The sequence below is a fragment of the Panicum virgatum genome, chromosome 6N (assembly GCF_016808335.1).
Source record: "Panicum virgatum strain AP13 chromosome 6N, P.virgatum_v5, whole genome shotgun sequence".
Taxonomy (NCBI): Eukaryota; Viridiplantae; Streptophyta; class Magnoliopsida; order Poales; family Poaceae; genus Panicum; species Panicum virgatum.
Window position 1 is genome coordinate 3,648,971 of NC_053150.1, and position 24,886 is coordinate 3,673,856.

A 24,886-nucleotide genomic window follows, 5' to 3' on the forward strand; every position below is an offset into this window, starting at 1 on the left:
CAACACGATGGACAAAGGAAAGGAAATTCTCCAAATCCTCCACTCCCCTTCGTCCTCTTGTTATTGTTCATTTTCTGCTGCTGATGATGATGGTACTTCTCTTGTTCTGTACCTCTTGATCTCCTACTATGTCATTAATTTATTTTCATAGATACAATGTCCAGATGTTTCTCAGTTTTGAAGTCCCTATGTTGTACGCATCCCTTAATAAGATATGAACGCAAGACATTTACTAGAAGTGGTTCACGTCCTCACTTCATAAGATGCACAATCTTGTGTTATCCTACCTAAAATAATTTTGTAGTTTGGGGGATAATTCATGTTGGAGGGCCTCATGCCCAATCTCTTTGGACCTAAATCGATTAATGACTCGTAGATGCAATCACAAATATATGGAAACCTGATTGCTTCTGAGACGTGGATAGCAAAAATAGCAACTTGCTCTAATATATTTATGTTTCCTACTTCTGTGCATGCTATAGGTGCTAGATTCATGTAAGTGTCGAACCAAGATATCCAACGAGTATATCATAGTTGAGGCCATCGATGAGCCTAATGCACTTTGGGTCAAGAGTAAAATTCTGAACTTGGTATGTTTCATTTATCTCAAATACATTTCCCTAACTTTCTAGCCTCTAATTAAGATACAGATTCCTTCCTTGTATCAAGAATGCAAGTGACCTCTCTTTGTACTTAATCTCTAAGTTCATTGCTCCACCAACTCTGGTAAGCCATAAATAGCGCCTTGGTCCAAATAAATCTGATACGCTGGTTATTTTTTCACCCTTTTCACAACAATCTATGACTCCTTTCATACCATTGCGGCATCCTTCCTGGGCCTCAGTATCGGTTCTGTCAATACACATTGTAACTATATATCATGGTGGTAACCCTGAGTGCAATCCCTAGCTTTGATTTGTGAAAAGAAATGCAGTAGAAAATGCTCAATCAATCAGCAACTAGTTTTTGAGCTTCGTAAGTTGTGTGTAACATTCATATAGAATAAGTTACCTCTCTAAATAGTTAGAGATGCTGAATGATTTAGTTTTGTTCTGGCATATGCCAGATGATATCGTTATGTAATATGTCTAGCGCCACCTATTGGGAGCTTCAACAGTGTCCACTCTTATTTCGATGTTATTCATGAGTTAAAGAGCTGACAACACAACTATTGTTCAGTACCATCAATGATTCTACAACTCCATGTTCAGTACAATCAATGATTCTACAACTCCATGTCAGAATAATAAGCTTTGCAGAAGTTAATAGGAATTCTATGCTATTGAATTGACAGGAATTCTATGCTATTGAATTGACAGTCATCTATTTAGTTTCATCAAAGCATATGGTTTGCACTATAAAGCCGCAAAAAAGTTACTACAACCTAAATGTACACATGGCAGGATTAGCTGCACTGAAAATACTAACTAGTCATCACTTCCCCTTACCAAAACACATTCTTAGTGTGTAAAATGAAGCATGCAGGGCACTACTGGATTTCAAAACAGCGTTGCATGTGAGTCAAAAAACCCCTATTGTTTAGGGCCGGTCACTTCGATGAGAGGGAAACGCTACAAAAAGATTATCTTAGTACCTCTTTGTAGCAAATACTAATAAGTACCAAACGCTAAATACTTCAATTGTGATGTTTTAGTAATAACAATATCTAGCTAAAGGGATTATTTTAAGGTGATGCCCAAGATGTTTGTCGTCACTTATCAAACAAAGTGGTTACCAAGTGTGTAAGAGTGGCCCCGTTTGGTTGTTCATAGAATAGTCTAGAACACACTTTGACCGCTAATTAGGGGTATCAAATAAAGGCAATTTACAAAACCAACTCGACAACCCCTGCGCTAGTAACTCTGGAGAATCTAATGAGGTTTTTGACCACGTGATTAGAGGGTGATTACTGTAGCATCACTGTAGTTGATCACCAATTAATTATCATTATTTGATTCGTCGCAAAAAAAATTACACTCATCAAAAAGTTTTGTAAATAGATTTTATTTAGTACTTCATGCGGAGTCTAGAAGACGCATTCTAGGAATTCTAGAATGGAACCAAACAGCGTCGCAGAAGGGAAGGTTTGTTCCCTGATATTCATTTGTTCATTTTGAATTCCAAAGTATTAAAACTATAAGCCTATGTGAAACTTAAAGAGGAAAGCACTTTGTCGTGGTGTGGTCTCATCAATGTCTTTGTGGTGTGGTCTCATCAATGTCTTTAGACTATAGACAATGAAAAAGTCAATGTCGTGATGGGGTCTCATTATTTGTTCATTTCGAATTCCAAAATATTAATACTTTTGATTTTGTATTGTGCATATATTCTTACATGGAAATGAACGGTCAAAATATAGGCCGATATAATACGGCCATCCTCCGATTCCGTGATCATTATTTCCAGCTTAGTTAACCAATACAGATTGCATATGCACGTGCATTTGAAGTTTTTTATTGTGTATGAACAAAAGCGCATTTTAGAATAAGAAATTTAGCTAGTGTTCAATCAAGGATTGTTTTTTTTTTTGCATATAGACTCCACCAAAATTTAAAATGCATGAGGAAACATGAATTTCATCAACAGTGGGTTTTTTTATCTAATCGAATAGTTTAATCTGTGTTAAGTTAAGATTTAAGGTGAACATGATCAAAATTCCACATCATTTCTCCTAAAACTGGCCTACATAAATTGTATGGATCTACCAATCATCTTATATTATATATGTGGAGGTTATCAAATAAGATTTATTTAATTGTATCCACCATTATATATGTGGTGGTTATCAAAAAAAGATTTATTTAAATTTATCCACCAGTACTAAAACTTGAAACTCTAGTCTTCATGCTATCACCTACATACCAATTCATCATCTCAAAAAGCTTAAGCTAATCGAGAAAGATTATTAGGCATTCACCTACTTCAGCGACGACGCATCTCGTCCCTCGCCGTCGGCGGTCGGGAACAGCCATGTCGCCGGCACGGACTAATCCCCATCATCATCCTGCGGCTGACGCGGTACGAAGTAGGTGACTTTCTCGTCAAGCATGCTGTACACGGCGGCGTGGTGGTCAGCTCTCCTGCGCGGCGGCGGCTCCCAGAACGACATGCCGGCGCAGTCGTCCGGCAGGAAGAAGATCGGGCGGCCGAGCGGGTAGGGTCGTCCCCGCACGGCCCGCGAGCAGAGCCGCCAGACGAACAGCGCCTTGTCGCAGCCCAGGCTGCTCACCTCCTTCCACTGGGACGATGCATGGTCCGCGCAGAGCACCGCGAAGGCGCGAACCGCGGCCACCAGTCGCCCTCGGTGCGCCGGGAACCGCCGCCGCACCATGAGCAGCGCGTCGTCGCCGGACGGGACGAGGTAACGGGCTATGGCGGCGGTCGTCAGGCCGTGCAGGGCGCCGCCCGCAATGACGCGCTCGACGCAGGAGATGAACGGCTCCACGGTGTCGCCGTCGAGTACGCGGGGGCACACGCGGCCACCGGTCGCCGGCGCAAGTGTTGCCGCGTCGAGGCACACCAGTCGCGGCAGATCTCGCTGAGACGGACACGGTCTTCCCGGGAACGGAGGCGGCGCAGGACGAGGCCGAACACGTCGGAACTGAGATCACACCAGCAGCTCGAGACGCCTTGCTCCCTGAATTAAAATCCACAAACATGGTTACTCGTCAATCTGAAGATAAGTAAGCTATTCGATCATCAAGTAGTTTATTGTAGCTGCTTGATCCTTAGCTCCTTACCTAGGGAAGAGCCAGGTCGCTGGAGTGTCGCCGGCGCCGCCATTACGAAGCTCTAGGAGCGGGTAGGTCTTCCCGTCCCCCATGTCGTAGGAGCCGAAGCGGTGAGCGCAGCCGCGGGAGAACGCGCCGTCGTCCAAGAAGTGGATCCGGTTTCTCGGCAGCTCGTACTGGGAGACGCGCCGAGCGAGGGTGCACCACCGGCCGACGAAGAGTGCGGTGTCGTCGCCGATGCTCCTGACCTCCGACCACCGCGACGAGCGCGAGCCGAGGTCGGCCCGGAACACGGCGAACTTGACCGTGCCGTCGCCCATGACCGCTCGGTGGACCATCAGAAGCCAGCCGCCGGACACGAGCAGGTACCGCGTCTCCGGCGGCGCTGGTGCCTTGCGCCGTCGCGCCGGCACGGCGCAGGGGGCCTTGACTACGCACCTGGCCCAGGTCACCGCCGGCTCGCCGGCGCGGCTGTCCTCGCCGGTGGGCATGGCGAAAAGGTCGCCGGTGTCCTCGACGGCGAACACCTTGCCGTCGTAGAACGCGATGTCCGCGATCCCCCTCCACGCGTCGTGGGCGCTCATCACCCAGGAACCTGCGCCGGGGCGGCACATCGCGATCTTGCCGAGCCGCCCGTCGCCGACCATGGCGGCGACCACCTGGCCCGGGCACATGACCAGCTTGCGCACGGTCGTCCCGCAGGGGGCTCTCCAGTCATCCGTGATGCCGCGCCACGAGAGCGCCGCGCCGCCGTTCTGGACGACGAAGCGGACGGAGGACAGGGCCGGGAGCCGCGCGGTGCCCCCGCTGAACGGGTTCGCGAGCAGGTACCCGTCGCCGCCGCCGTCGAAGAGCAGCCAGTCGTCGCAGGAGCCGTGGTACCCCGCGGCGTCTGGGAAGCGCAGCGCGGCGGAGCCGGGGAAGCTGAAGAAGGCGCCGTCCGGGAGCGCGAGCCACGGCAGCGTCGGCGGGGGCCGGTGCCCCGCGGCGGCGCGCCACGGCCGGCAGACGGCGGCGAAGCGGACGCTGTCGGCGTGGGACGGGAGGCGGCGGAAGACCGCGGCCGCTATCTTAGGCGGGAGGCTCAGCGACCACGGCGACGGCGGCGGGTCGTCGTCCGTGTATCGCGCCATGGGCACGTGCGCGCGCGGCCGCGGCGAGCCGGCGGGTCTTGTCTTCCCCGGCTGCCCTTCGGCTAGGTGAACGAGTTTTCTCGGAGGCGGCCCGGCGAGATATCTGCAGGAAGACATAATATTTATCTAGATACATAGCAAAAATTATACATCTAAATTTGCCAAAACAACCTATAATTTGAAACGAAAAGAGTAGTAAATTTTTGAAAAAGACTAGAGTGATGAGTGAGGATACACGCACTTTGATCAGAACATGTGTTTTTTTAAAAATATTATGATCCCATTTGGCGTGGCTTCAGTTTCTTCTAGAACGGTTTCTGAAGCAGTTTTTATGGTGAAATTGAAGTTATTTTCAAAATTGTTCAGTGAAACATGACCCCACGGTAGAAGCTACAATTTCTGGTTTCTCCTTCCTATTGTAAACTGGAAATAGCTTTAGTTGTTTTATGGATGAAGCTGATGAAAAAAAAATACTTTTTCAACACAACGTGATACGAAGCATTTTTTAAGTTTTTTAAGAAGCTGGTCCAAAGGAGCTCTAAAGCCAGCAACAGCAGGCTATAAACCTTGCTCTAACTCTAAGATCTTATTCGTTTCCATCAATTTTTTTAGTCCCTGTCACATCAAAAAGAATTTTATTATTTAAAACTATCAAATAAAATTTTTTTTATAAAACTTTTTTACAGATGGGTACTAGTTCGCGAGATGAATCTAATGAGCCAAATTAATTCATAATTTAATATAGTGATGCTACTGTAACCATTCGCTAATTATAAATTAACATACCTCATTAGATTTGTCTCGCAGTTTAGTTTTAATATTTTAAAATTAGTTTTGTAATTAGATTTCGTTTAATACTTCTAAATACTAGATGTACCAGACGGAGCCTTTGTCGAGACGTTCTTGTTTAGTTTTTAAATTTTTTCCTGCGCTACAGTAATTTTGAATGTTTGACTACTAATTAGAAGTATTAAATGTGGATAATTGACAAAACCCATTCTATTATCCTGGGTGAAATCGCGAGACGAATCTAATGAATCTAATTATGCAATGATTAGACAATGTCGTACTACAGTTAACAACATCTAATGATGGATTAATTAGATTTAATAGATTTATCTCGCGACTTTTCATCCATCTATATAATTAGTTTTATAATTAATTTATATTTAATACTTCTAATTAGTATTGTAAAAGTACCTAAACATTTTTGCCCAAAAAATCTGCTCCTCACCGCTCCCAGGTCCCCATGTAGTTGCAAGTAATTACCCATATGCTGACCTTCTCCCCCCGCACACCCCCCCCCCCCCCCCCCCCCCCCCAGTCCCCACCGTCGCGCCGCTTCCGTGGCTCCCGCCTCTCTCGCCAGGGGGCGACTAGGGTTTGGCCCCGCCGCCACCCTGCTGCGTCATCCGCCGCCGTTCCAGGAGGCCCGGCGCCCTCCCTCTCTTCCCCGCTCCATCCCGACGCCCGTCCCCCGTCGCCCGACGGCCGCGGTATGCCATCGCCCGCCCACGAAACCCCCGACCTGCGTAGTACCTGAGGCCGACGGAGGTTACCGGGAGCTGCCCGCCCCGGAGGACCCGCACCCGGCGGGAGCCGATTCCAAGGTTAGGCCCGCAATCCGATTGGTGTCTGCGCCGTGTGGTGCTGTGAAACGGGATGGAAATTTGATCCATGTAATCTTTCAAAAAAAAAAATTGATCCATGTATGTGCCGCGTGATGCAGCTGAGGGACTGCATGTTTTTCCTCAATCCGCGTAGTTGTGGATGCAGCGTCAGACGGGCCTTGTTTCATTATTTGTTAGGATAGCGGATTAGTATTGTTTATGTTGATAATGAAGAACTGAACTATTGGGCTAAGTTACTTCCCCTCTGGTATATGCATGTAGCTAAATGCTGGATTGACAATTTATGCATCATTGTGTTTAATGAGCATTCTTAACCTGACTCTGAATCCTGCAATTCACTTACTGAGTTTGATAAGGGAATCAAAATAGGATCAAAATAGGATATTATTTGGATGTGTCAACTTTCTGTTAGGCAGTTGTGAATAGCTCTCAATGGCCTTACAATGGGTATACATTGATTTGAAATGTTCTTTATCCTGAGATACATTGGTGCTCATGGTTTTGTTCATTCTGCAAATTCAGGTTTGAACCTGCTTTCAAAATATAAAATATGGCTGCGGTTGATACAACAGCTAAGGAGATGGAGGCATTGCATGTTGGACAGAATGATGAAATGAATGTAAGTAGCTGCAGCAGTTTGGAGTTCCTTTGTTTCCATGCCCCATGGAATGAATCACTGATGCTGTTTCTACAAAAAAGGAGAATGCATTTTTTTTTGGCATCTATTTGAGAACCAGGGGATTATTTTTGTTTCCAGAGTTGGTCTGGACGTCTGGTTCTAGTCATGATAGCTGTGGCTGCTGTTCTTGCATACACATGTTTAATGCATTATTTGCATATTCATTTGTTCCATGTTGCAATTATGCTGTATCTGAATTTGCCATTGTAAGTGATGACCAAAATTTCCTAATAATGGTCAGTAAACTTTTGACTAAAGGATGTGGGTAGCTTTTCCAGGACTCAGTTTCAGAGCTAAACGATTAGAAGACTTGAACAAGTGATACCTACTATCATTGTTACATGGATTGTGGATGTGGCATATTTCTCTTGCGTGATCCTTGCTAGTTTTATTCCATAGCAATTAGCATCCACTTTTCTTTTGCAGGAGAATCTGATTAAAGGGGACAAAGCTTCAAGCAGCAATAGTGCAACTCTTGCAGCTCAGTCCTCACCACCAGAGGATGATGATGATGAGGCACAGGCTGATGGTCCATCTCAAGATGGAGCACCAGGTGACAACTCTACCTTGCATTTTCACTTTGCCAAATGTCTCATGTGGATCTGAAGCTTATTCTGTAATATCTAGCATTTGGTTTGAAGTTAGTCTAACCAACTGTCTTTTGAAATGGGTAATCTTTTGAAGCTGTAAAGAAGAAAAAGAAGAAAAACAAATCCAAGTGAGTTTTTCTGTTGAGTTAAACCATATTTTTCTTGTTTGATCTGTTTAATTTGACAAGGATGACTCGTGTCTTCTGTAGAAAGAAGAAGGACCCCCTTCAGCAGACAGGTCCTCCATCAATACCTGTTGATGAGCTTTTCCCTTCAGGTGAATTTCCTGAGGGTGAAATCCAACAATACAAGGATGAGTAAGTGCAAATCTGTCACAGTAGTTGAAGTTCTGTTGAATTAAACTATCCTGTGTGAACATATGTTGGTCTGTTGTCGTAACAAATCCTTTACATCTGAAATGTATTGGCATTTTTCCCCATTCTTTTAAGTACTGGCAATTCTGAACTATTATAATGAACTACTGATAATGCTTACAAATTTATACATTATGCTATTCAGTAATTTATGGAGAACAACTAGTGAGGAAAAGAGGGAGCTTGAACGACTGCAAAAGCCAATGTACAACTCTGTTCGGCGAGCAGCAGAAGTTCATAGACAGGTTTAAAATATACCCCTCTGTAATTTATTTGCAGTAGTTATATATGTTGTTGGTTGCATTTCTACAATGTATATTTGTATTTGCTAGGTCCGGAAATATATGAGGAGCATCATAAAGCCTGGAATGTTGATGGTTGATCTATGTGAAACATTGGAAAATATGGTCCGAAAACTTATCAAGGAGAATGGACTGCAAGCTGGCATTGCCTTTCCAACTGGATGCTCCTTGAATTGGTATGATGTTCTTCTAGAGTTTTCCATTAGTTTGGTATACTTCTATTGTGTTTCCAAGTCTTCATTCCATTCACGAATTAATGAAAGAAAAATGCATTCCTTAGGGTTGCAGCCCACTGGACTCCAAATGCGGGTGACAAAACTGTACTACAATATGATGATGTGATGAAGCTTGACTTTGGAACACATATAGATGGTCCGTCAATAGTTTTGCTTTATTTATTGATTTGGTTCCTTGTCAATTAGTCATGCTATTTTAGTTGCAAGCACTAACTTTGTATCTCTTCCAGGGTACATTGTTGATTGTGCATTTACTGTTGCGTTCAACCCTATGTACGATCCATTGCTTCAAGCTACAAGAGATGCCACAAATACAGGGATCAAGGTAATTTTGACATGTTTCTGCATTCTGTAGGCTTTATTCATGCCATTTTCCTGCAGTTCTCTGTTTGATTGTACAAAAGCGACAGCTTTTGCTCAAGTGCAACACATTCATGTGTTCCTGGAATACTGATTTCCATTATACAATTATAGTGTGTAGGCGTCTCTCTAGCCGGTAGCTGCTACTGTATAGTTTCTCTTGACTAATTTGAATTTCTCCTGTTAAGTGGGCCAGTATATTTGGTTGTCTGAAATTATTTCTTCTGTTATAGCTTGCACATATTGGACATCAGTAATGATGTGTTACTTCATCTCAGGAAGCTGGAATAGATGCACGGCTTTGTGATGTTGGTGCTGCAATCCAAGAAGTAATGGAGTCATATGAGGTTGAAATCAATGGGAAAGTTTTCCAAGGTAATGTAAAGCAGTCATCTGCAGCTTTTGATTTCCCAGTGTGCAAAAATAATGTAAAGTGAAAAAGGAAATGATAACTAAAACTACTTTGTTGCTTGTATATGACAGTAAAAAGTGTTCGGAACCTCAATGGACATAGCATTGGACCATATCAAATCCATGCTGGGAAATCAGTTCCAATAGTGAAAGGTGGAGAACAAACAAAAATGGAGGAGGGAGAGTTTTATGCCATTGAAACATTTGGATCTACCGGTATGTTATTATTTTGCAGCTTGAACTCATGGATATAAATTTATTAGTGTAATGTGTCCTAATTGTTTTCCCAGAAAAATGTCACTTTGCCACTTATATAAGTAGAATGACCTTTGACTTCACTACATAAAATTTATTGTCCCTACTGGGGACAAGGCTTCAACACTTTATAACCTTCACGATGTTTGCAGGAAAGGGATTTGTCAGGGAGGACTTGGAATGTAGTCATTACATGAAGAACTTTGATGTTGGACATGTACCTTTGCGGTTAGCAAAGGCGAAGCAACTACTCGGGACCATCAACAACAACTTTGGAACGCTCGCTTTCTGTCGCCGGTACTTGGACCGCCTCGGTGAGACGAAGTACCTCATGGCTCTGAAGAATCTCTGTGATAATGGTATCGTTCAGGTACGTGAATCCCTCCATCTCCACCCCATCCTCTAATCCTTGTCACTGACATTCTCTGGTTAATCACTGACTTCCGCTCTGTCCACAGCCGTACCCTCCCCTGTGCGATGTGAGAGGGAGCTACGTCTCGCAGTTTGAGCACACCATCCTACTCCGGCCGACCTGCAAAGAGGTGATTTCCAGAGGCGATGACTACTGAGCCTCCTTTTAGTGGAGCACACACCGTTTTTGCGCAACCTGTGTACCATCTCCTTATGGACCATAGTCACATATCACAGCCAGATAAATAATTTCGCACTCCTGATCAAATGTTTTGAGCCTGGAATTTGTTGGGTTTTTTTTTGACGGACTGAAATTGCTACCCTGTTGAATTAATGTTGGATAACCTTTTGATACGAGCATCCGGTGGAGTAAAATATGATTATCAAATCGGAATATAGAAACCACAGATCGGGAGCTGCTTTGCAACGGAAAGGGAACAAGGGAAAATGCTCTACTGAACAAGGCGCAACTTGGAAGCCCAAATTATTAAAGGCCCAATTGAGCCTGTCTGGCGATTGTTTTTACTCTTGTTTTAGTGTTTTGCAGAAGTATTGTCCGGGCAAAGATAGAGCCTAAACATACTTCAACTATAGCATACTTTGACAGACATAGCTCGAATCACAGAGTAAAGTCCACTGGAGCAAGAAAAATAAGGGATTTAGCATGCTTTGTTTGAACGAATCAATCCAAGCATACTTTTTTTTAAAACCCCAGCATACTTTATTTAATTAGTAGTAGTAGTAGATAGATATAACAGACAATCATCAGCACTAGACAGATGATAAGCGCATGGTTCGCTCATCCTTCCTATCCAGACGACGGCATGAACTGAACACAACCGTCTCCAAGAGCCTGGCAATGGCGGCTATGACCAGTAGAATCCAGCGCAGCTGCCACGGTCTTCGCATCAAGTTCTTCCTGCAGGATGACCTTGCATATCTGCTTCAGCCTACACATGGCGTACCGATCCGCCGCCGCGAGAAGATCCCCCACTAGTTCTCGGTACTCCTCCCTACCAAGATCGACCAGGCCAGGCAACGCGTCGGTGTAGATGAAGTGGAGCAGGGTCCTGAACACCAGAGGCGTCATGCCGTCGACGGCCACCGCCTCACCTGCGTCCTCCTCCTTCGTCGGCGGAGGCGACCCGGAGAGCTCGGCCTTGATCACCGGCGACTGCGCCGCGAGCACGGCCCGGTGCGCGCGGAACGTTTCTCCCTGCACAGTGAAGGCGACGTCGGCCCCCACCTGCGTCCGCAGCAGCGCGCCGAGGTGCTCCCGCAGGTCGGGCGGCGGAGGCTCGACGGTCTCCGGAGACGCCGCGGTCGGCTGGAGCCGCGCCCCCCGCACGACGTCGAGGAAGCACTCAACGGTGAGGCGGTCGCCGCGGAGGTACGGCGACGCCGCGAGCTCGCCCCTCGTCATGAACGCGCGGGCGCCCCTCGAACGCCACCGGCTCCGTGCTCCGGTGCACCAAGCGCGGCAGCCCGGTGGCGCGGTCGACCAGCCTGAGGTCGAACAGCGCCCGCGTGGTGGCGTTCGGTGTCACGAGCCGGACGAAGGCGGACACGAACGCTTCGTCGCCCTTGCCGTCGTCGGGGTAGTAGCGGATCGCCCAGTCGAAGCCGCCGACGGCGAAGGTGGCGGAGGTGACGACGTTGCCGGTGTTGAATAATTCTTGTGCTTATCTGTTTGTTTTTCCAGTTAGTCAGTTAGCTGCGCATGGCTGTTAGTTGAGCTGTGCGCATCGTGTGCTCTGACTCGCGCTGTGTCCGCGAGGGAGCGCGTCGTGCGGCACGTACTAGGGCGTCTGGGATGTCATTCGCTCCGTGATGGACGTGCCGTGCATGTCGGAGGCCACGGCCCCGATTCAGTTGTATTCTTTCCTTTATATGCAATACATAGAGTCAAGAAAACGCTGCCACATTGCAGCACAACGAGACCGTGTCCTCGTGTTCATCCAGTTCCAGTTTGCGTGAGTTGTGTGCGTGTGCGTTTCTTGAGTTCGCCGGCGTCGCGGGCAGCGACGTCCCTCCGGCGGTCTCTGACAAGTGTCATCAGAGCCGGTTGCGGGCTGGGGATCGATCGCGGCGAGGTTTCGTCGTTGGAATCGTCACCGCGCGATCGAGTGGGCGATGACGGGCACTCCGCCGTCGTCGCCGAAGGGAGGCGAGAAGAAGACCGGAAAGTTCGATAGTCCAGGAGCGGGCGGAGCCAAGGGCGGCGATGTCGTGATCCAGCGGGTCGTTCGAGAGGTGCGCGGTGGGACTAGTTACCCCGTCCTCACCAAGACGAACTACACCGACTGGGCGCGGCTGATGAAGGTGAAGCTCAGGGCACGCCACCTCTGGCGGGCGATCGAGGTCGGCGACGCTGATCCGGACAACGACATCGAGGCGCTCGACGCGCTCTGCAGCGCCGTGCCGCCGGAGTTGGCGACGACAATCACTGACAAGGACACGGCGAAGGAGGCGTGGGACACCATCAAGACGTTGCGCGTCGGTGACGATCGTGTGAGGAAGAACACCGCGCAGCAACTGCTGCATGAGTTCGAATTCGCCACGTTCAAGGACGGCGAGTCGGTGGAGGTCTATGCGCTTCGTCTGACCGGCATGCATGCTTCCCTCGCAACTCTCGGCGAGGTGTTGTTGGATAGCAAGATCGTGGAGAAGATGTTGCGGAGTGTACCACCGCGGTTCAAGCAGATCGTGGTCGCGATCCGCACGCTCCTCGACACATCCACGCTCTCCGTGGCGGACCTGACCGGGCGACTCAAGGCGGCGGAGGAGTCGTTCGAGGGACCGCCGTCTTCGCTGCTCCACGACGGCAAGCTGTACCTCATGGAGGAGGAGTGGAACGCGCGTCGGAAGCAGCGGGAGGCCGAGAACCACTCCAGCGGAGGCGCGGGCGGGAGCTCTGTGCGCCGGGGAGGCAGGCGTGGACGCGGAAGAGGCCGAGGCGGCGATTCCGGATCGTCTTCGTCTACTGGGCCGGGCAACTCTGTGGGCAAGGTGGGCAAGGATCAATGTCGCCGGTGTGGCAAAACCGGCCATTGGGCCCGGGATTGTCCACTGAAGCCCAAAAAGGAGGCGGCCCACGTCGTCCAGGATGAGGAGGAGGCCTCGTTGCTTCTGGTGAGGTCAACGCCGTTTCTTCCCCTCTCTGCTGCAGCTCCGTCTCCGTCGCCGCCGGTGGTCGATGGCTCAACATCGGCGCCGGCTGATCCCTTGGGCGGGAGGCCCGAGGAGGAACCCGAAGCGGCGACCACGGCGACTCTCCTGGTTGCGACATCGGCATCACCAGGAGGGGCACGCCCAGATCCACTTCGGGCGGCGGTCGCGCCATCCGGTGCGGTGACGGCGAGGATGGCCGCGGGATCCGACTCCTAGGTGCGGCTCGTCGAGCACAAGGTGCTCGTGCACCTTAGCGAGGAGGAGAAGAACCACGACACAACGTCGTGGGTGCTCGACACCGGGGCGACGAATCACATGTCGGGCGCTCGGATGGCGTTCGCGGAATTGGACACGGCGGTGCACGGGTCCGTGAGCTTCGGCAACGGCTCGGTAGCGAACATCGAAGGCTGCGGGACAGTGCTATTCAACAGCAAGAACGGGGAGCACCGCTCGTTCGCCGGCGTCTACTACATTCCCCGCCTCACGTCGAACATCATCAGCATCGGGCAGCTGGACGAGGCGGGGTACAAGATCAACATCGACGACGGCGTCCTGAGGATCCGCGAGCAGAGCCGGAGGCTACTGGCGCGGGTGCCACGCAGGCCGGACCGGCTGTACGTGCTCGACCTCGACGTTGCACGGCCGGTATGCCTCGCGGCCCGCGGCAAGGAGGAGGCTTGGCGCTGGCACGCACGGATGGGCCACGTCAACATGAACGCGCTACGGAAGCTGGCGCGGGAGGAGATGGTGCGCGGCCTGCCACCGATCGAGCAGGTGGACCAGCTGTGCGATGCTTGTCTCACCGGCAAGCAGCGGCAGAACTCGTTCCCGGCGGTGGCGCAGTACCGGGCCGAGCGCACACTGGAGATCGTGCACGGTGACCTATGCGGGCCCATCTCACCGGCGACACCGAGCGGCGGCAGGTACTTCCTGCTGCTGGTGGACGACAAGAGCCGGTTCATGTGGCTGTCGGTGAAGTCGACGAAGGATCAGGCGGCCGCGGCGATCAAGGCGTTCCAGGAACGTATAGAGGAGGAGTCTGGCCAGAAGCTGGTGGTGCTCCGGACTGATCGGGGTGGCGAATTCACCTCGGTTGAGTTCGCGGAGTACTGTGCGGCTGAAGGGGTGCGACGACAGCTCACTGCCCCCTACAGCCCACAGCAAAATGGTGTCGTCGAGCGGCGAAACAGCACGGTGGTGGCGACGGCCCGAAGCATGCTCAAGGCGAAGGGGTTGCCGGGCTGGTTTTGGGGTGAGGCGGTGAACACCGCGGTCTACATCCTCAACCGGTGCCCGACCAAGAGTGTGACGGGCATGACGCCGTTCGAAGCTTGGTACGGGAAGAAGCCGGCGGTCCATCACCTGAAGACGTTCGGCTGCATCGCCTATGTGCGGAACACGACTCCACACCTCAAGAAGCTGGAGGATCGTGGGCGCAAGATGATCTTTGTCGGCTACGAGCTGGGAACCAAGGCGTACAGGACTTATGATCCTGTCACGCGTCGCGTCCACATCACCAGGGACGTGATCTTCGACGAAGAGGCGCAGTGGGACTGGTCCCATGGCGAGGAAGGCGGCACGTCAGCCGGGAACGTCGACGACACCTTCACCATCGAGTTCACCACCAGGTACGCACCTGGTGATCCGGAGGAGAAGCTGGGTGAGGAAGCTGGGACGCCGGGCACGCCCCCTGTTGCGACATCGGCCTGGCAGGGTGGACCGAGCGCGTCGCCGCCAGGAACGCCCCCTGCTGCGACGTCGACACCTTCGGCCTCGACATCGCCTGTCCACTTCGTGACGCCTCCACCTCTCCAAGGCGATGAACTGGACACCGACCACGACGACGATGTGCCGCTGCGGTTCCGTGCAATGGACGACGTCGTGGGGCCGGGATCACCGCCGGGCTATGCCGTTCGTGATCTTGGCGATGGCAGATTGCTGGCGGTGAGCGCGGAGGAGCCTGCGTCCTTGGCGCAGGCACAGAAGGAGGCGTGCTGGCGCCGAGCGATGGAGGAGGAGCTGCGGTCGATCGAGGAGAACCGCACGTGGACACTCACAGAGCTGCCGCAAGGCCGGCGTGCCATTGGGCTCAAGTGGTTGTTCAAGGTGAAGAGGGACGAGTACGGCGCGGTGGCGAGGCACAAGGCGCGGCTCGTCGTGAAGGGGTACGCACAGTGCCACGGCATCGACTATGATGAAGTCTTTGCACCGGTGGCGCGCATGGAGGCAGTGCGACTGCTCCTGGCCCTTGTTGCTCATGAGGGCTGGGAGGTTCACCATATGGACGTCAAGACGGCGTTCTTGAACGGCGACCTGCAAGAAGAAGTGTTCGTGGAACAGGCGCCGGGGCTTGCCCAAGCAGGGCAAGAACACAAGGTATACCGACTGCACAAAGCTTTATATGGTTTGCATCAAGCTCCTCGTGCCTGGAATCAAAAGCTAGATGATAAGCTGGGTGTTCTTGGGTTCAAGAAATGTCTATCTGAGCATGCAATTTACTGTCGGGGTGCTGGGTTTGAGAGGCTGGTAGTGGGGGTCTATGTGGATGATTTTGTTATCACAGGGGCCAGCTGCAACAGCATCAAGAAGTTCAAGGCACAAATGACAGAAATTTTCAAGATGAGTGATCTGGGATCACTCACTTATTATCTGGGCATTGAGGTGAAGCAAGGAGTGGAGGGAATCACTCTGTATCAAGGAAGCTATGCAAGTAAAATTCTTGAGAAGGCTGGCATGCTGGAGTGCAATGCTTGTGATGTTCCTATGCAAGCAAAGCTGAAGTTGAGCAGGGACAGTGATAGCCCTCGAGTTGATGCTACAGAGTATAGGAGCTTGGTGGGAAGTTTGAGGTATTTGGTGAACACTCAACCTAATTTGGCTTTCTCAGTCGGGTATGTGAGTAGGTTCATGGAGGAGCCTCACGAAGATCATCTAGCAGCAGTAAAACACATTCTGAGATATATTGCTGGGACTAGAGATTGGGGGCTCAAGTATGTGAGGAAGAAAGGTGATCAACCTGCACTTATTGGGTTCAGTGACAGTGATCTTGCTGGAGATGTTGACAGCAGAAAGAGCACCACTGGTATCATCTTTTTCCTTGGTGAAAGCCCCATCAGTTGGCAGTCAGCGAAACAAAAGGTTGTGGCATTGTCTAGTTGTGAAGCTGAGTACATAGCTGCTGCAACAGCTGCCTGTCAGGGTGTATGGTTAGCACGGCTTTTGTCTGAAATCTTGGATTCAGTGGTGATCAAGCCGGTGCTCAGGGTGGACAACAAGTCCACAATTTCTCTTGTCAAGAATCCTGTGCATCATGACCGGAGCAAACACATCGATACAAGATTTCACCTGATCCGGGAATATGCACACAATGGGCAGATTGAGGTGAGCTTCATTAGAACTGATGAGCAGTTGGGTGATGTTTTGACAAAGCCCCTTTGCAAGAGCAAGTTTCTGGAGCTCTGTACCAAGATCGGCCTTCAGGTTTGTAAGTAGTGACAGTGCACAAGACTTAGGAGGAGATTTGTTGAATAATTCTTGTGCTTATCTGTTTGTTTTTCCAGTTAGTCAGTTAGCTGCGCATGGCTGTTAGTTGAGCTGTGCGCATCGTGTGCTCTGACTCGCGCTGTGTCCGCGAGGGAGCGCGTCGTGCGGCACGTACTAGGGCGTCTGGGATGGCATTCGCTCCGTGATGGACGTGCCGTGCATGTCGGAGGCCACGGCCCTGATTCAGTTGTATTCTTTCCTTTATATGCAATACATAGAGTCAAGAAAACACTGCCACATTGCAGCACAACGAGACCGTGTCCTCGTGTTCATCCAGTTCCAGTTCGCGTGAGTTGTGTGCGTGTGCGTTTTCTTGAGTTCGCCGGCGTCGTGGGCAGCGACGTCCCTCCGGCGATCTCTGACAGCCGGCGCCCTGCTTGCGGCTGTACCCTTCGATGTCGAACCCGTGCTCGCCGCGCACGGTCTCTGTCGTGCTCGTGGACTTCGTGTTCCGTGACGACGCCATTTCCGATCATGCAGTTGCTGAGTCGTCGTCAAGGTCTCGATGCACTCGTGCTATATATATTCCTCCTCGACGCGATCGTGCCTTGATGGGGAAGACATTGAGTTCGATGGATTGGAGGGTCCATTTATTGATTGATCGGTGAGGAAGACGAGCGGATTACAGTTTCGGAGAACGAGGAGAATTGAACGGTCCGTGTTCTTGCCAACTCAATCACCATAACGAAAGCCAGTGGTGAATTCTCAGCCAAGAACTCATCGTTCTCTTCGACTACCACGATCACCAATTATTCTGGTTCTTGAACTTTCTGCTGTCGTCGTCTATATACGCACACGGCCGCGTCAAAGTCCGGCCGAGCCGAACCTCCCATCGACCACAAATGGCGTCGCCGCCGCACACCGTGACCGCCCGCGGCGCGCACCAGTTCGAGATCGTCGGCTACAGCCTCATCAAAGGCCTCGCGGCGGGCGAGTTCGTCCGGTCCGGCGCCTTCGCCGTCGGCGGCTACCGGTGGTCCGTCCGGTTCTACCCCGGCGGGTTCTCGCCGCCGCACCGCGCGTTCGTGTCGGCGTTCCTCAAGATCACGAGCAAGGACGCGAGGGCGTGGGCACGCTTCGACCTGCGCCTGCTCGACCGGGCCACGGGGCTGTCGCGCTCCGTGCGCCGCGCGGCGGAGCCCGTCGTGTTCGACTACTCGGCGCCGCCCGGCAAGTGCAGGGGCAAGCGCGGCGCCCGCGCGCTCATGCTGCGGAGCGAGCTCGAGGCGTCTCTCACGATCGAGTGCGTCGTCGACGTCGTCTCCGGCGGCGTGCCCCCCGTGGCTCCGCGCCGGCTCAGGGCGCCGCCGTCGGACCTGTCGAAGCATCTCGGCGAGCTGCTGGACCGGCAGGACCAGACGGACGTCGCGTTCGACGTCCGAGGAGAGGTCTTCCGTGCCCACAAGGCGGTGCTCGCGACGCGGTCGCCGGTCTTCATGGCGGAGCTCTACGGAGGGATGAAGGAGAAGGGCATGGAGTGCATCGCCATTGACGACATCCAACCCGTGGTGTTCAGTGCTCTGGTGGGTTTCATCTACACTGATGTTCTAGTACTCCCGGGTGATCTGCTGGAAGGAGACGACGACGACTACAAGGAGATGGTGCGGCATCTCCTCGAGGCGGCGGATCGATACGGCATGGAGCGGCTCATGTTGATGTGCGAGAGCATTCTTTGCAGGAGCCTCGATGGGAGCACGGTGGAGACGACGCTCGCCCTAGCTGATCAACACTACTGCACGGCACTCAAGGATGTTTGCCTTCAGTTCATGTCGCTTGGATTGCAAGGATGATTGCAGGATCGTAACAAGGCTAATTGTCTATTGTCAACTACTACTATGAACATCCTGCTAGCTAATAATCTCCTTATCTATCAAGAAATTTCTTGGTCCTTATGCATGTGTAAGAATCGCAAATGTGTTGCAGTAACTGTGGACTCAAGTAGCTGGGCATTTGGGCAGCAACATGTTCGGAGTGTCCTCAAAGCTTGTGAAAAAAAACTGTTACAAATCAAGCAAAAATTCACATCAGCTTGTGTGCTAGCTGCCTTGCACGCGTCCCCTCTGTCCAGTGTCTCGTCCCTCGACAGCGTGCGGTAGGCATGGCCCATGGTAGAGGAGCGGGCCGGCGGGCGGCGGTGCTCCGGCGAGCAATGTGCGAGCGGCGTGATCGGCGTTCATGGATAGAGAGGGAGAGGTAGAGGAAGGAACTCGCCGATCTTAGCCGTGGAAATCCGATCGAAGGGCTTGCAGGCAGCGAGGGGGCGGAACGCCGTCTCCGCCGCACGCCATGGCTCGCCCGAACACCACCTAAGGCGTCTTCCCTCCTACAGGCTGCAGACCGTGCTGCCGCCGCTGCTCGCGTCCACCGTGCGCTGGCGTCGTGCGCTCCCATCGCCCCTCCTTCCTATTTTAGCCCCGCCGCCGGCAACTCCACGCTCGCATGCAGGCCACCAGCCAGCTCAGACGGCGAAGGAGAAGAGTGGAGTGGACTCTACAGGATCGTCTCTGCAGATTTTGCAGCATCCGATCCGACCGCTTATGGTTGGATTTCGTTGGACAGAACGTCCAGCCCACGACGCCGAGGCTGCCCGGCATCACGGCGGCGGACATGGCAGCATCGTGCACCAGCGAGCAGCCTCATGAGCCGTCCAGCCGGGGGGACGGGCAGCGGAGCGAGGCCGGATCGAGCTCTCAAGTCCCAAGACTCGCGAGAGGAAGAGGAAGACGCTCCTGCGATGCGCCAATCTGGGCCGCACATGCTCGATCGGACGACTCCAAGGCACCCAGGGGTGGACGGTATTCGAAATACCGTCCACCCGGTCGGTATCTCAAACACCGTCCCCGCTGCAATCGCCAAGCCCGCCGTCTCCGCCGCACGCTGCCGCGGCTCGCCCGGGCGCCGGCGAGTCCAGGCGGCCCCCGCCTTCGACGTGCTTCCTCTGGAGACCATGCCGCCTCCGCCGCCGCCGCTGCCGCACGAGTCTACCCTCCGATCCCACCTCTTAGCCCTTCGCACAGATTGCATAGCTCCCCGATGCTGCCAGGTTGAAGTTGAACCTGAGCTGGAAGCTGCCGCGGCGAGGTTGTTTCCAGGAGGCCAGGACGGCGCACGCTCTGGGCTTCTGCTCGCCTCCAGTCGTTCGGGATGGCGAGTGGCGGCGTCGGTGCAGTGCAGAGGGCTTCGCTGCAGAAGCTCGCCGCGGTGCCGGTTCACGCACGCCCTCCGCGTTCCGACCCTGACGAGCTGAGGACGGCCGAATGCTGCGCGCCTGCGCCGCCGGTGAGGCAGGCGTCTCGGCAGACATGTATGGACGCGCTCGCACCACCGCTGGCCGCCGTCGGCACCGAAGCAAGCAATGTAAGCCGCCGCTCCTGACGAGGAAGAGGCCCCCGGTCCTGTGATGCTCCCGGTCGCTGCACAAATTTGCGTCCCTGCCCCTGCTCGCCGCCACAGCAAACGCTTTCCGACGGCGGGGCGGGTATCTCATCTCCGCCGCACGCCGCAGCTCGCCCGGGCGTCGTGCGCTCCCAGTGGGTTCGGCATGCGAAGAGAAGCCTGCGTCGTGCGCATGCTCTGCGTGCCGAATGCGATGAACAAGGTTCATATTTGGACATGAACAACATAACTGAACCAATGAAGAGAGCAGCCCAGCAGTTGCTGCTTTAACCGAGACAGCATTTCGATTCATGCTCCATGTATGAAGAACAAACACAGCTCAAAAGAAAACAGATTATATGAAACGCCGTCAGAGCGGCAAACAGCTACACACTAGTTTACACTAAATGGCCGGTCACTAAACATCTACCAATTACACTGTCAAGTTAGCTCGCACCACAGACGCTCGGTGATAACACCCCCTCTACCGAACAGTGGCATAGGGATCAGCCCTGGTCTCAGATTCGTACTTCATAGCTGCGCAACCTCACTCAAAGAAGAGAATTCAGCATTGACTGTGTAGGCAAAGTCCTCGCCAACTTCTATCCTAGTGCACAGCTTTGGGAAGGAATACGGCTGTGCTGCTGCTGCTGCTGCAACAGTAATTGACTCCTGGCCGCTCAGCTCCGTCTCCATTCTGTTTGAATCGTCCATGGAGCCACCATTCTCCTTTCCAAACAGCGTCTCCTTTCCAAACAGCTGCTCGATAAGATCACGGCAAGGCTTCAAATCATCCTCGCTCCGTGCTCTTGTCATCTTACCCAGCAGCTCATTAAATTTTGCGGCTCTCTCCATCTTCTGCTTTGCACTAAACTTCACTGGGGTTGTATGATCATCTTGATCCTGATCAGATGGTTTGTCATCCTCATAGGCACTTTGACTCTCTTGCAGTTTCTTCAGCTTCTCGTCCAAGATAGTGGCAACCCTTTCCTTGAAGCTATCTGCATTTTCGTTATCCGACTTCAACCTCACCTTTGCCTCCGAAACCAACAGGTCCATCCTTTCTTCTTCTGAAGAAGTTGCTTCAGCTTCAGATTCATTAGCAGCATCTTCCATGGGACAGAATGTTTCCTCCAGGAGCCCAACATTCTGTGTGTACCTCTCATATGCTTCATTTTCAGCATCAATATCTCCTTGCATATGTTCCTTTAACTTCATAAATCTCCACTTGTTTATGCCCGCAACATCCTATAACACAAAAAACAAAAGTCACGATAGAAACTAAAAAGGGCACGAAACAGATAAGAGTGGGTGAAACAGCCAATAACCTTTTTGGCAAGTGACTTTTTTGTTCGGAGAGAATTCAGAAAATGGTGGGGCAGCTTCTGCAAGCAAGCAAGCCTTGATACTGAACTGTGACAAATGGCAAACAAAGCATCAGAACCAATGCAATTTTTTGCCAAAGATGAATTATCAACATTGTTTCATGAACTTTACCCGGTTGCAGGTAAATTGGTAGATGTCTGTTCTGTCAAAGGAGCAGTAGCAGGTGATGGCTTGTCTGCCAATGTGTTGGTCTGCTTCAGAACTGTCATGATCAGTGAAACAAGACAATATTAGTGGTGTTCAGAGGAGAGTTAAAAATAAACAACACGCTGAGATAGCACAGAGCAGCAAACCCGATACAAAATCACGTAAAAGAAAGTTGATACGAAAAAGGAATCAACAAGTAGATTGAGGTAGAAATATCATAAATGAAACATCAATGCCTGTAAGAAATTGTTCTAACATAACCACTAACAGTGCCATGTATAAGGGGATATTTGAATCATAGGCAACAGAGTTTCTAATACTGATTGGCTAGACTGGATGTTTGGAAAATGAAACTACAAAAAACTCTCAGAACCTCTCAATTTTTTTCTGCAGTAGCCTCTTCCCCCGATTTCTTCATGAAATAAGAAAGTTAATGCAAGGTCGAATCAATAATACATCTCACTCTTCCCTCCCCAGTTATTTAACATGTTCCACAAAGCAAGACAGGGTTATTACATCCTCAAATAGTCTGCAAGTATTCACCATCAAAAGAAACTACAACCTTCCATCACCTGCTAATTTTTTTTAAAAAAAAATTGATATCTGCTGGACAAGTGGTGCTTGCAGTTTGTAAGATTTATTTGAAAGATTGTTCCAGACATAATAGTCAATTCACTAGTCTATAAACGTGCCATAAAAAAAACTACAAATAAACAAACAGTGAGCCAGAGCTAGGATAGATTCGTCAAATTTCCTAATTTGTAGCTCAAAGCGCTCATCTCAGCTATGAAACCAGATGCACCACTAAATTCTAACATTAAATAAATTTGGAACAACTGCTAAATGATAAGTGAGGCTAAACAAATGTAAATTTGCCTCAATAGCACTCCCTGCGACCTGTTTCGCTAAGATGCCACTCCGAACTCAGTTTGCTATTTTAGCACTCATTCGTCAAACCTGCGATCTTCAGCTATTCCTTTCCTCCTTTGTTGCCAAGGCAGAGCTCCTTCTAGATCTCGTCTCCTTCCTCCTTGTCACTATCTGTCTCTGCACATCACCTGAAGCCGAGACCCCCCCCCCCCCTCTCTCCTCCTCTCTGCGCTGTTGCCTCATCCTGCCAGATCTGCTGGACAAGAGGACGAAGGATGCCCTCAGATCTGACCAAATTAATGCTGAGACCAAGACCAAGGCCAAGGAGCATCAGAGAGAGTGTGTACATGGAGCACGGCTTTACTCATGGTTCAGTCCCCTGGAGGCTGGAGATGAGCTCATGCACATGGTGTTGCTTACCTCATGGTGGCTCTGGGCAACGGGTCCGTGGTTTGTCTGTTGGTCAACTGTGGTGCTCGTGAATGTTCAGCGGAATAGCCACCACCAGGGAGTGCCCTGCGCTGATGACGGGGAGATCTGCGGTAGCTGGAGGGGAGGAAGATGGAGGTTAATGGCAGAGGAAGGAAGATGGAGGATAACAAGGCAGAGGAGGACCGGAGGATTGGGACTGGTTATGGAGACAGAGAAGATAGTGGTAACTGGTAAGATGTAGAGTCCTCGAATCTAATCTGTACTTCGGTTTCAATCGTGAATGCAGTGCTAGGAGGGTAAAAATGGAGAAGTAGGGAGTGCAAAAGTAGAAAGAAAAATAAGGGGTTTGGAGAGTGGTGCGCTAGCAAAATGGTTTGTGGAGTGTTGTATCAAGACAATTTTGGGGAGTGATAAAATAGAAAAATGAGTTTGGAGAGTGGTATGTTAGCAAAATGATTCGTGGAGCGTTATACTGATAAAATTCCGCCTGAACAAAAATATAAGGGGAAAAGGAAACTGATGTGTGGAAAATAGGTTGTACCAGAAACGTAATCACACAGACATTTAGATATCGTATCACTAAACTACTTGTGGGTCAACCAGATACGTAATCATGAAGATATTAAAGATAGCATATTACCAAACTGCCTGCAGGTCACTAAATACAAGTACAGATCAAGGTAAAGGAGCGTCATCGCACATACCATGAATGTGGCAAGGATTTTGGGCTTTGTAGCAGCAGGCCTTGCAGCACTGGAACGGGCACCTGTGAAAGGCCGCGCAAAGCACGCACATACAATTCACAAATCAATATCGACACCTCGGCCTATCACATAAACACAGGTGAAGGATTTTGAGTTGCCTCTAAGGCTCTAACTGCCTTCACACACCACACAACCAGTAGGAGCAAGCAATCCTGCCTAATATAAGGAAGCTATATAAGTTCCGTCTTTTTACCGGGAGCGGGCGACGTTGCCGCACTGGATGCACTTTGGCTTGTTGAGGCCCCGGAGGTTGGGCTTGGGCATGTCGAAGGCCGCGGCGGGGACGGGAGGCGGCTTCTGCGGCGTCCCATTGCCGTTGGCGTTGGCGGCCGCGGGGGCCGGGGCGGGAGCGGGAGCAGCGGCAGCAGGGGAAGGCGCATCACCAACCGCCGCCGCCGCCACCTTGGCGCCGGCGGCAGCGGGAGCGGCAGCGGGAGCGGGGGGCTTCACGTCCGGCATGGGGTTCCTCAGTCCAGCCGACTCCGCGCAATTTCTGGGGTGGAGAAAATAAACCGCGCCCCGCAGGTACTCCGGATCGACCTCGCGCGCTGGAGAACAGCAGGAGGAGATGAGATGCTCGGATTTGATTCGAGGGGGCGAGCAAGCTAGGGTTACTCACCAGCCACCAATTGCGGAGGGAGGTGAGGACGGGGAAGAGGGCGGCGCCTCTCGAAGGTGGAGGACTGGGAAATCGGTGGGGGTGGCACCTCGCCGGCGACGAGACGGCGGCGGCGGTCGGGTCGGCGAGCGGAACAGAAGGGGGGGTGGAAGGGGACAAGGGGTGACCGAAACCTACTCCATGGGCCGCCGGGCTGGTTCGACTGGTTCCGGTGCGTCGCGTAGGAGTCACGGGCTGCTTGTGCGGTGCGTGTCAACCAGGTTTTGGACCGGTGAGCGTGTGCCCCTAGCGATGGCACGAATCGAACATTTGGGCCCGAAATCAAATTCCTCGGGCCCACTTTCATAGACACAATGAGGCAATTTGATTGTTTTGGTATCTCAAAGAAATAATAAGATAATATTATACTATATTAGAAATGTTGCATGCACACCAAATTAATATATTTATATGACATGATAGCCTA

The 24,886-nt window shown here is 51.3% G+C and overlaps 4 protein-coding genes across 4 annotated transcripts; 2 read left to right on the forward strand and 2 right to left on the reverse strand.

The window, feature by feature from the left end:
* The first annotated feature begins 6,184 nt into the window (after positions 1–6,184).
* LOC120677607 (methionine aminopeptidase 2B-like) lies at positions 6,185–10,488 on the forward strand. The gene is made up of 13 exons (XM_039958759.1): positions 6,185–6,474; positions 7,018–7,114; positions 7,601–7,727; positions 7,859–7,892; positions 7,974–8,081; positions 8,284–8,383; positions 8,471–8,616; positions 8,721–8,812; positions 8,907–9,001; positions 9,315–9,411; positions 9,520–9,663; positions 9,855–10,072; positions 10,161–10,488. The coding sequence occupies exons 2-13, from the start codon at positions 7,046–7,048 to the stop codon at positions 10,269–10,271; spliced, it is 1,341 nt and encodes a 446-aa protein (XP_039814693.1). The 5' UTR covers positions 6,185–6,474; positions 7,018–7,045; the 3' UTR covers positions 10,272–10,488.
* A 433-nt stretch (positions 10,489–10,921) lies between these two features.
* Positions 10,922–11,536, reverse strand: LOC120679778 (BTB/POZ and MATH domain-containing protein 2-like). Its single transcript, XM_039961431.1, has one exon. It carries the CDS (start codon positions 11,534–11,536, stop codon positions 10,922–10,924), a length of 615 nt encoding a protein of 204 aa, XP_039817365.1.
* Positions 11,537–17,669: 6,133 nt separating this feature from the next.
* LOC120679779 (BTB/POZ and MATH domain-containing protein 1-like) lies at positions 17,670–18,617 on the forward strand. Its single transcript, XM_039961432.1, has one exon. It carries the CDS (start codon positions 17,670–17,672, stop codon positions 18,615–18,617), a length of 948 nt encoding a protein of 315 aa, XP_039817366.1.
* Positions 18,618–20,453: 1,836 nt separating this feature from the next.
* LOC120677608 (translation initiation factor IF-2-like) lies at positions 20,454–24,641 on the reverse strand. The gene is made up of 6 exons (XM_039958760.1): positions 24,421–24,641; positions 23,995–24,349; positions 23,742–23,803; positions 21,700–21,790; positions 21,531–21,615; positions 20,454–21,450 (listed from the first exon to the last, which is right to left on the reverse strand). The coding sequence occupies exons 2-6, from the start codon at positions 24,258–24,260 to the stop codon at positions 20,734–20,736; spliced, it is 1,221 nt and encodes a 406-aa protein (XP_039814694.1). The 5' UTR covers positions 24,261–24,349; positions 24,421–24,641; the 3' UTR covers positions 20,454–20,733.
* Positions 24,642–24,886: the final 245 nt, after the last annotated feature.

What these genes read in the sequence shown, in the direction of transcription:
- LOC120677607 (XM_039958759.1), top strand. Translation starts at nt 7,046, where the DNA reads ATGGCTGCGGTTGATACAACAGCTAAGGAGATGGAGGCATTGCATGTT. An exon ending in CTTTGGAACACATATAGATG is followed by an intron (nt 8,813 to 8,906) that starts GTCCGTCAATAG and finishes TATCTCTTCCAG; the next exon opens with GGTACATTGTTGATTGTGCA. An exon ending in GTGATAATGGTATCGTTCAG is followed by an intron (nt 10,073 to 10,160) that starts GTACGTGAATCC and finishes CTCTGTCCACAG; the next exon opens with CCGTACCCTCCCCTGTGCGA.
- LOC120679778 (XM_039961431.1), bottom strand. Translation starts at nt 11,536, where the DNA reads ATGACGAGGGGCGAGCTCGCGGCGTCGCCGTACCTCCGCGGCGACCGC.
- LOC120679779 (XM_039961432.1), top strand. Translation starts at nt 17,670, where the DNA reads ATGGCGTCGCCGCCGCACACCGTGACCGCCCGCGGCGCGCACCAGTTC.
- LOC120677608 (XM_039958760.1), bottom strand. Translation starts at nt 24,260, where the DNA reads ATGCCGGACGTGAAGCCCCCCGCTCCCGCTGCCGCTCCCGCTGCCGCC. An exon ending in AAATCCTTGCCACATTCATG is followed by an intron (nt 21,791 to 23,741) that starts GTATGTGCGATG and finishes TGATCATGACAG; the next exon opens with TTCTGAAGCAGACCAACACA. An exon ending in AAAAGTCACTTGCCAAAAAG is followed by an intron (nt 21,451 to 21,530) that starts GTTATTGGCTGT and finishes TTTGTGTTATAG; the next exon opens with GATGTTGCGGGCATAAACAA.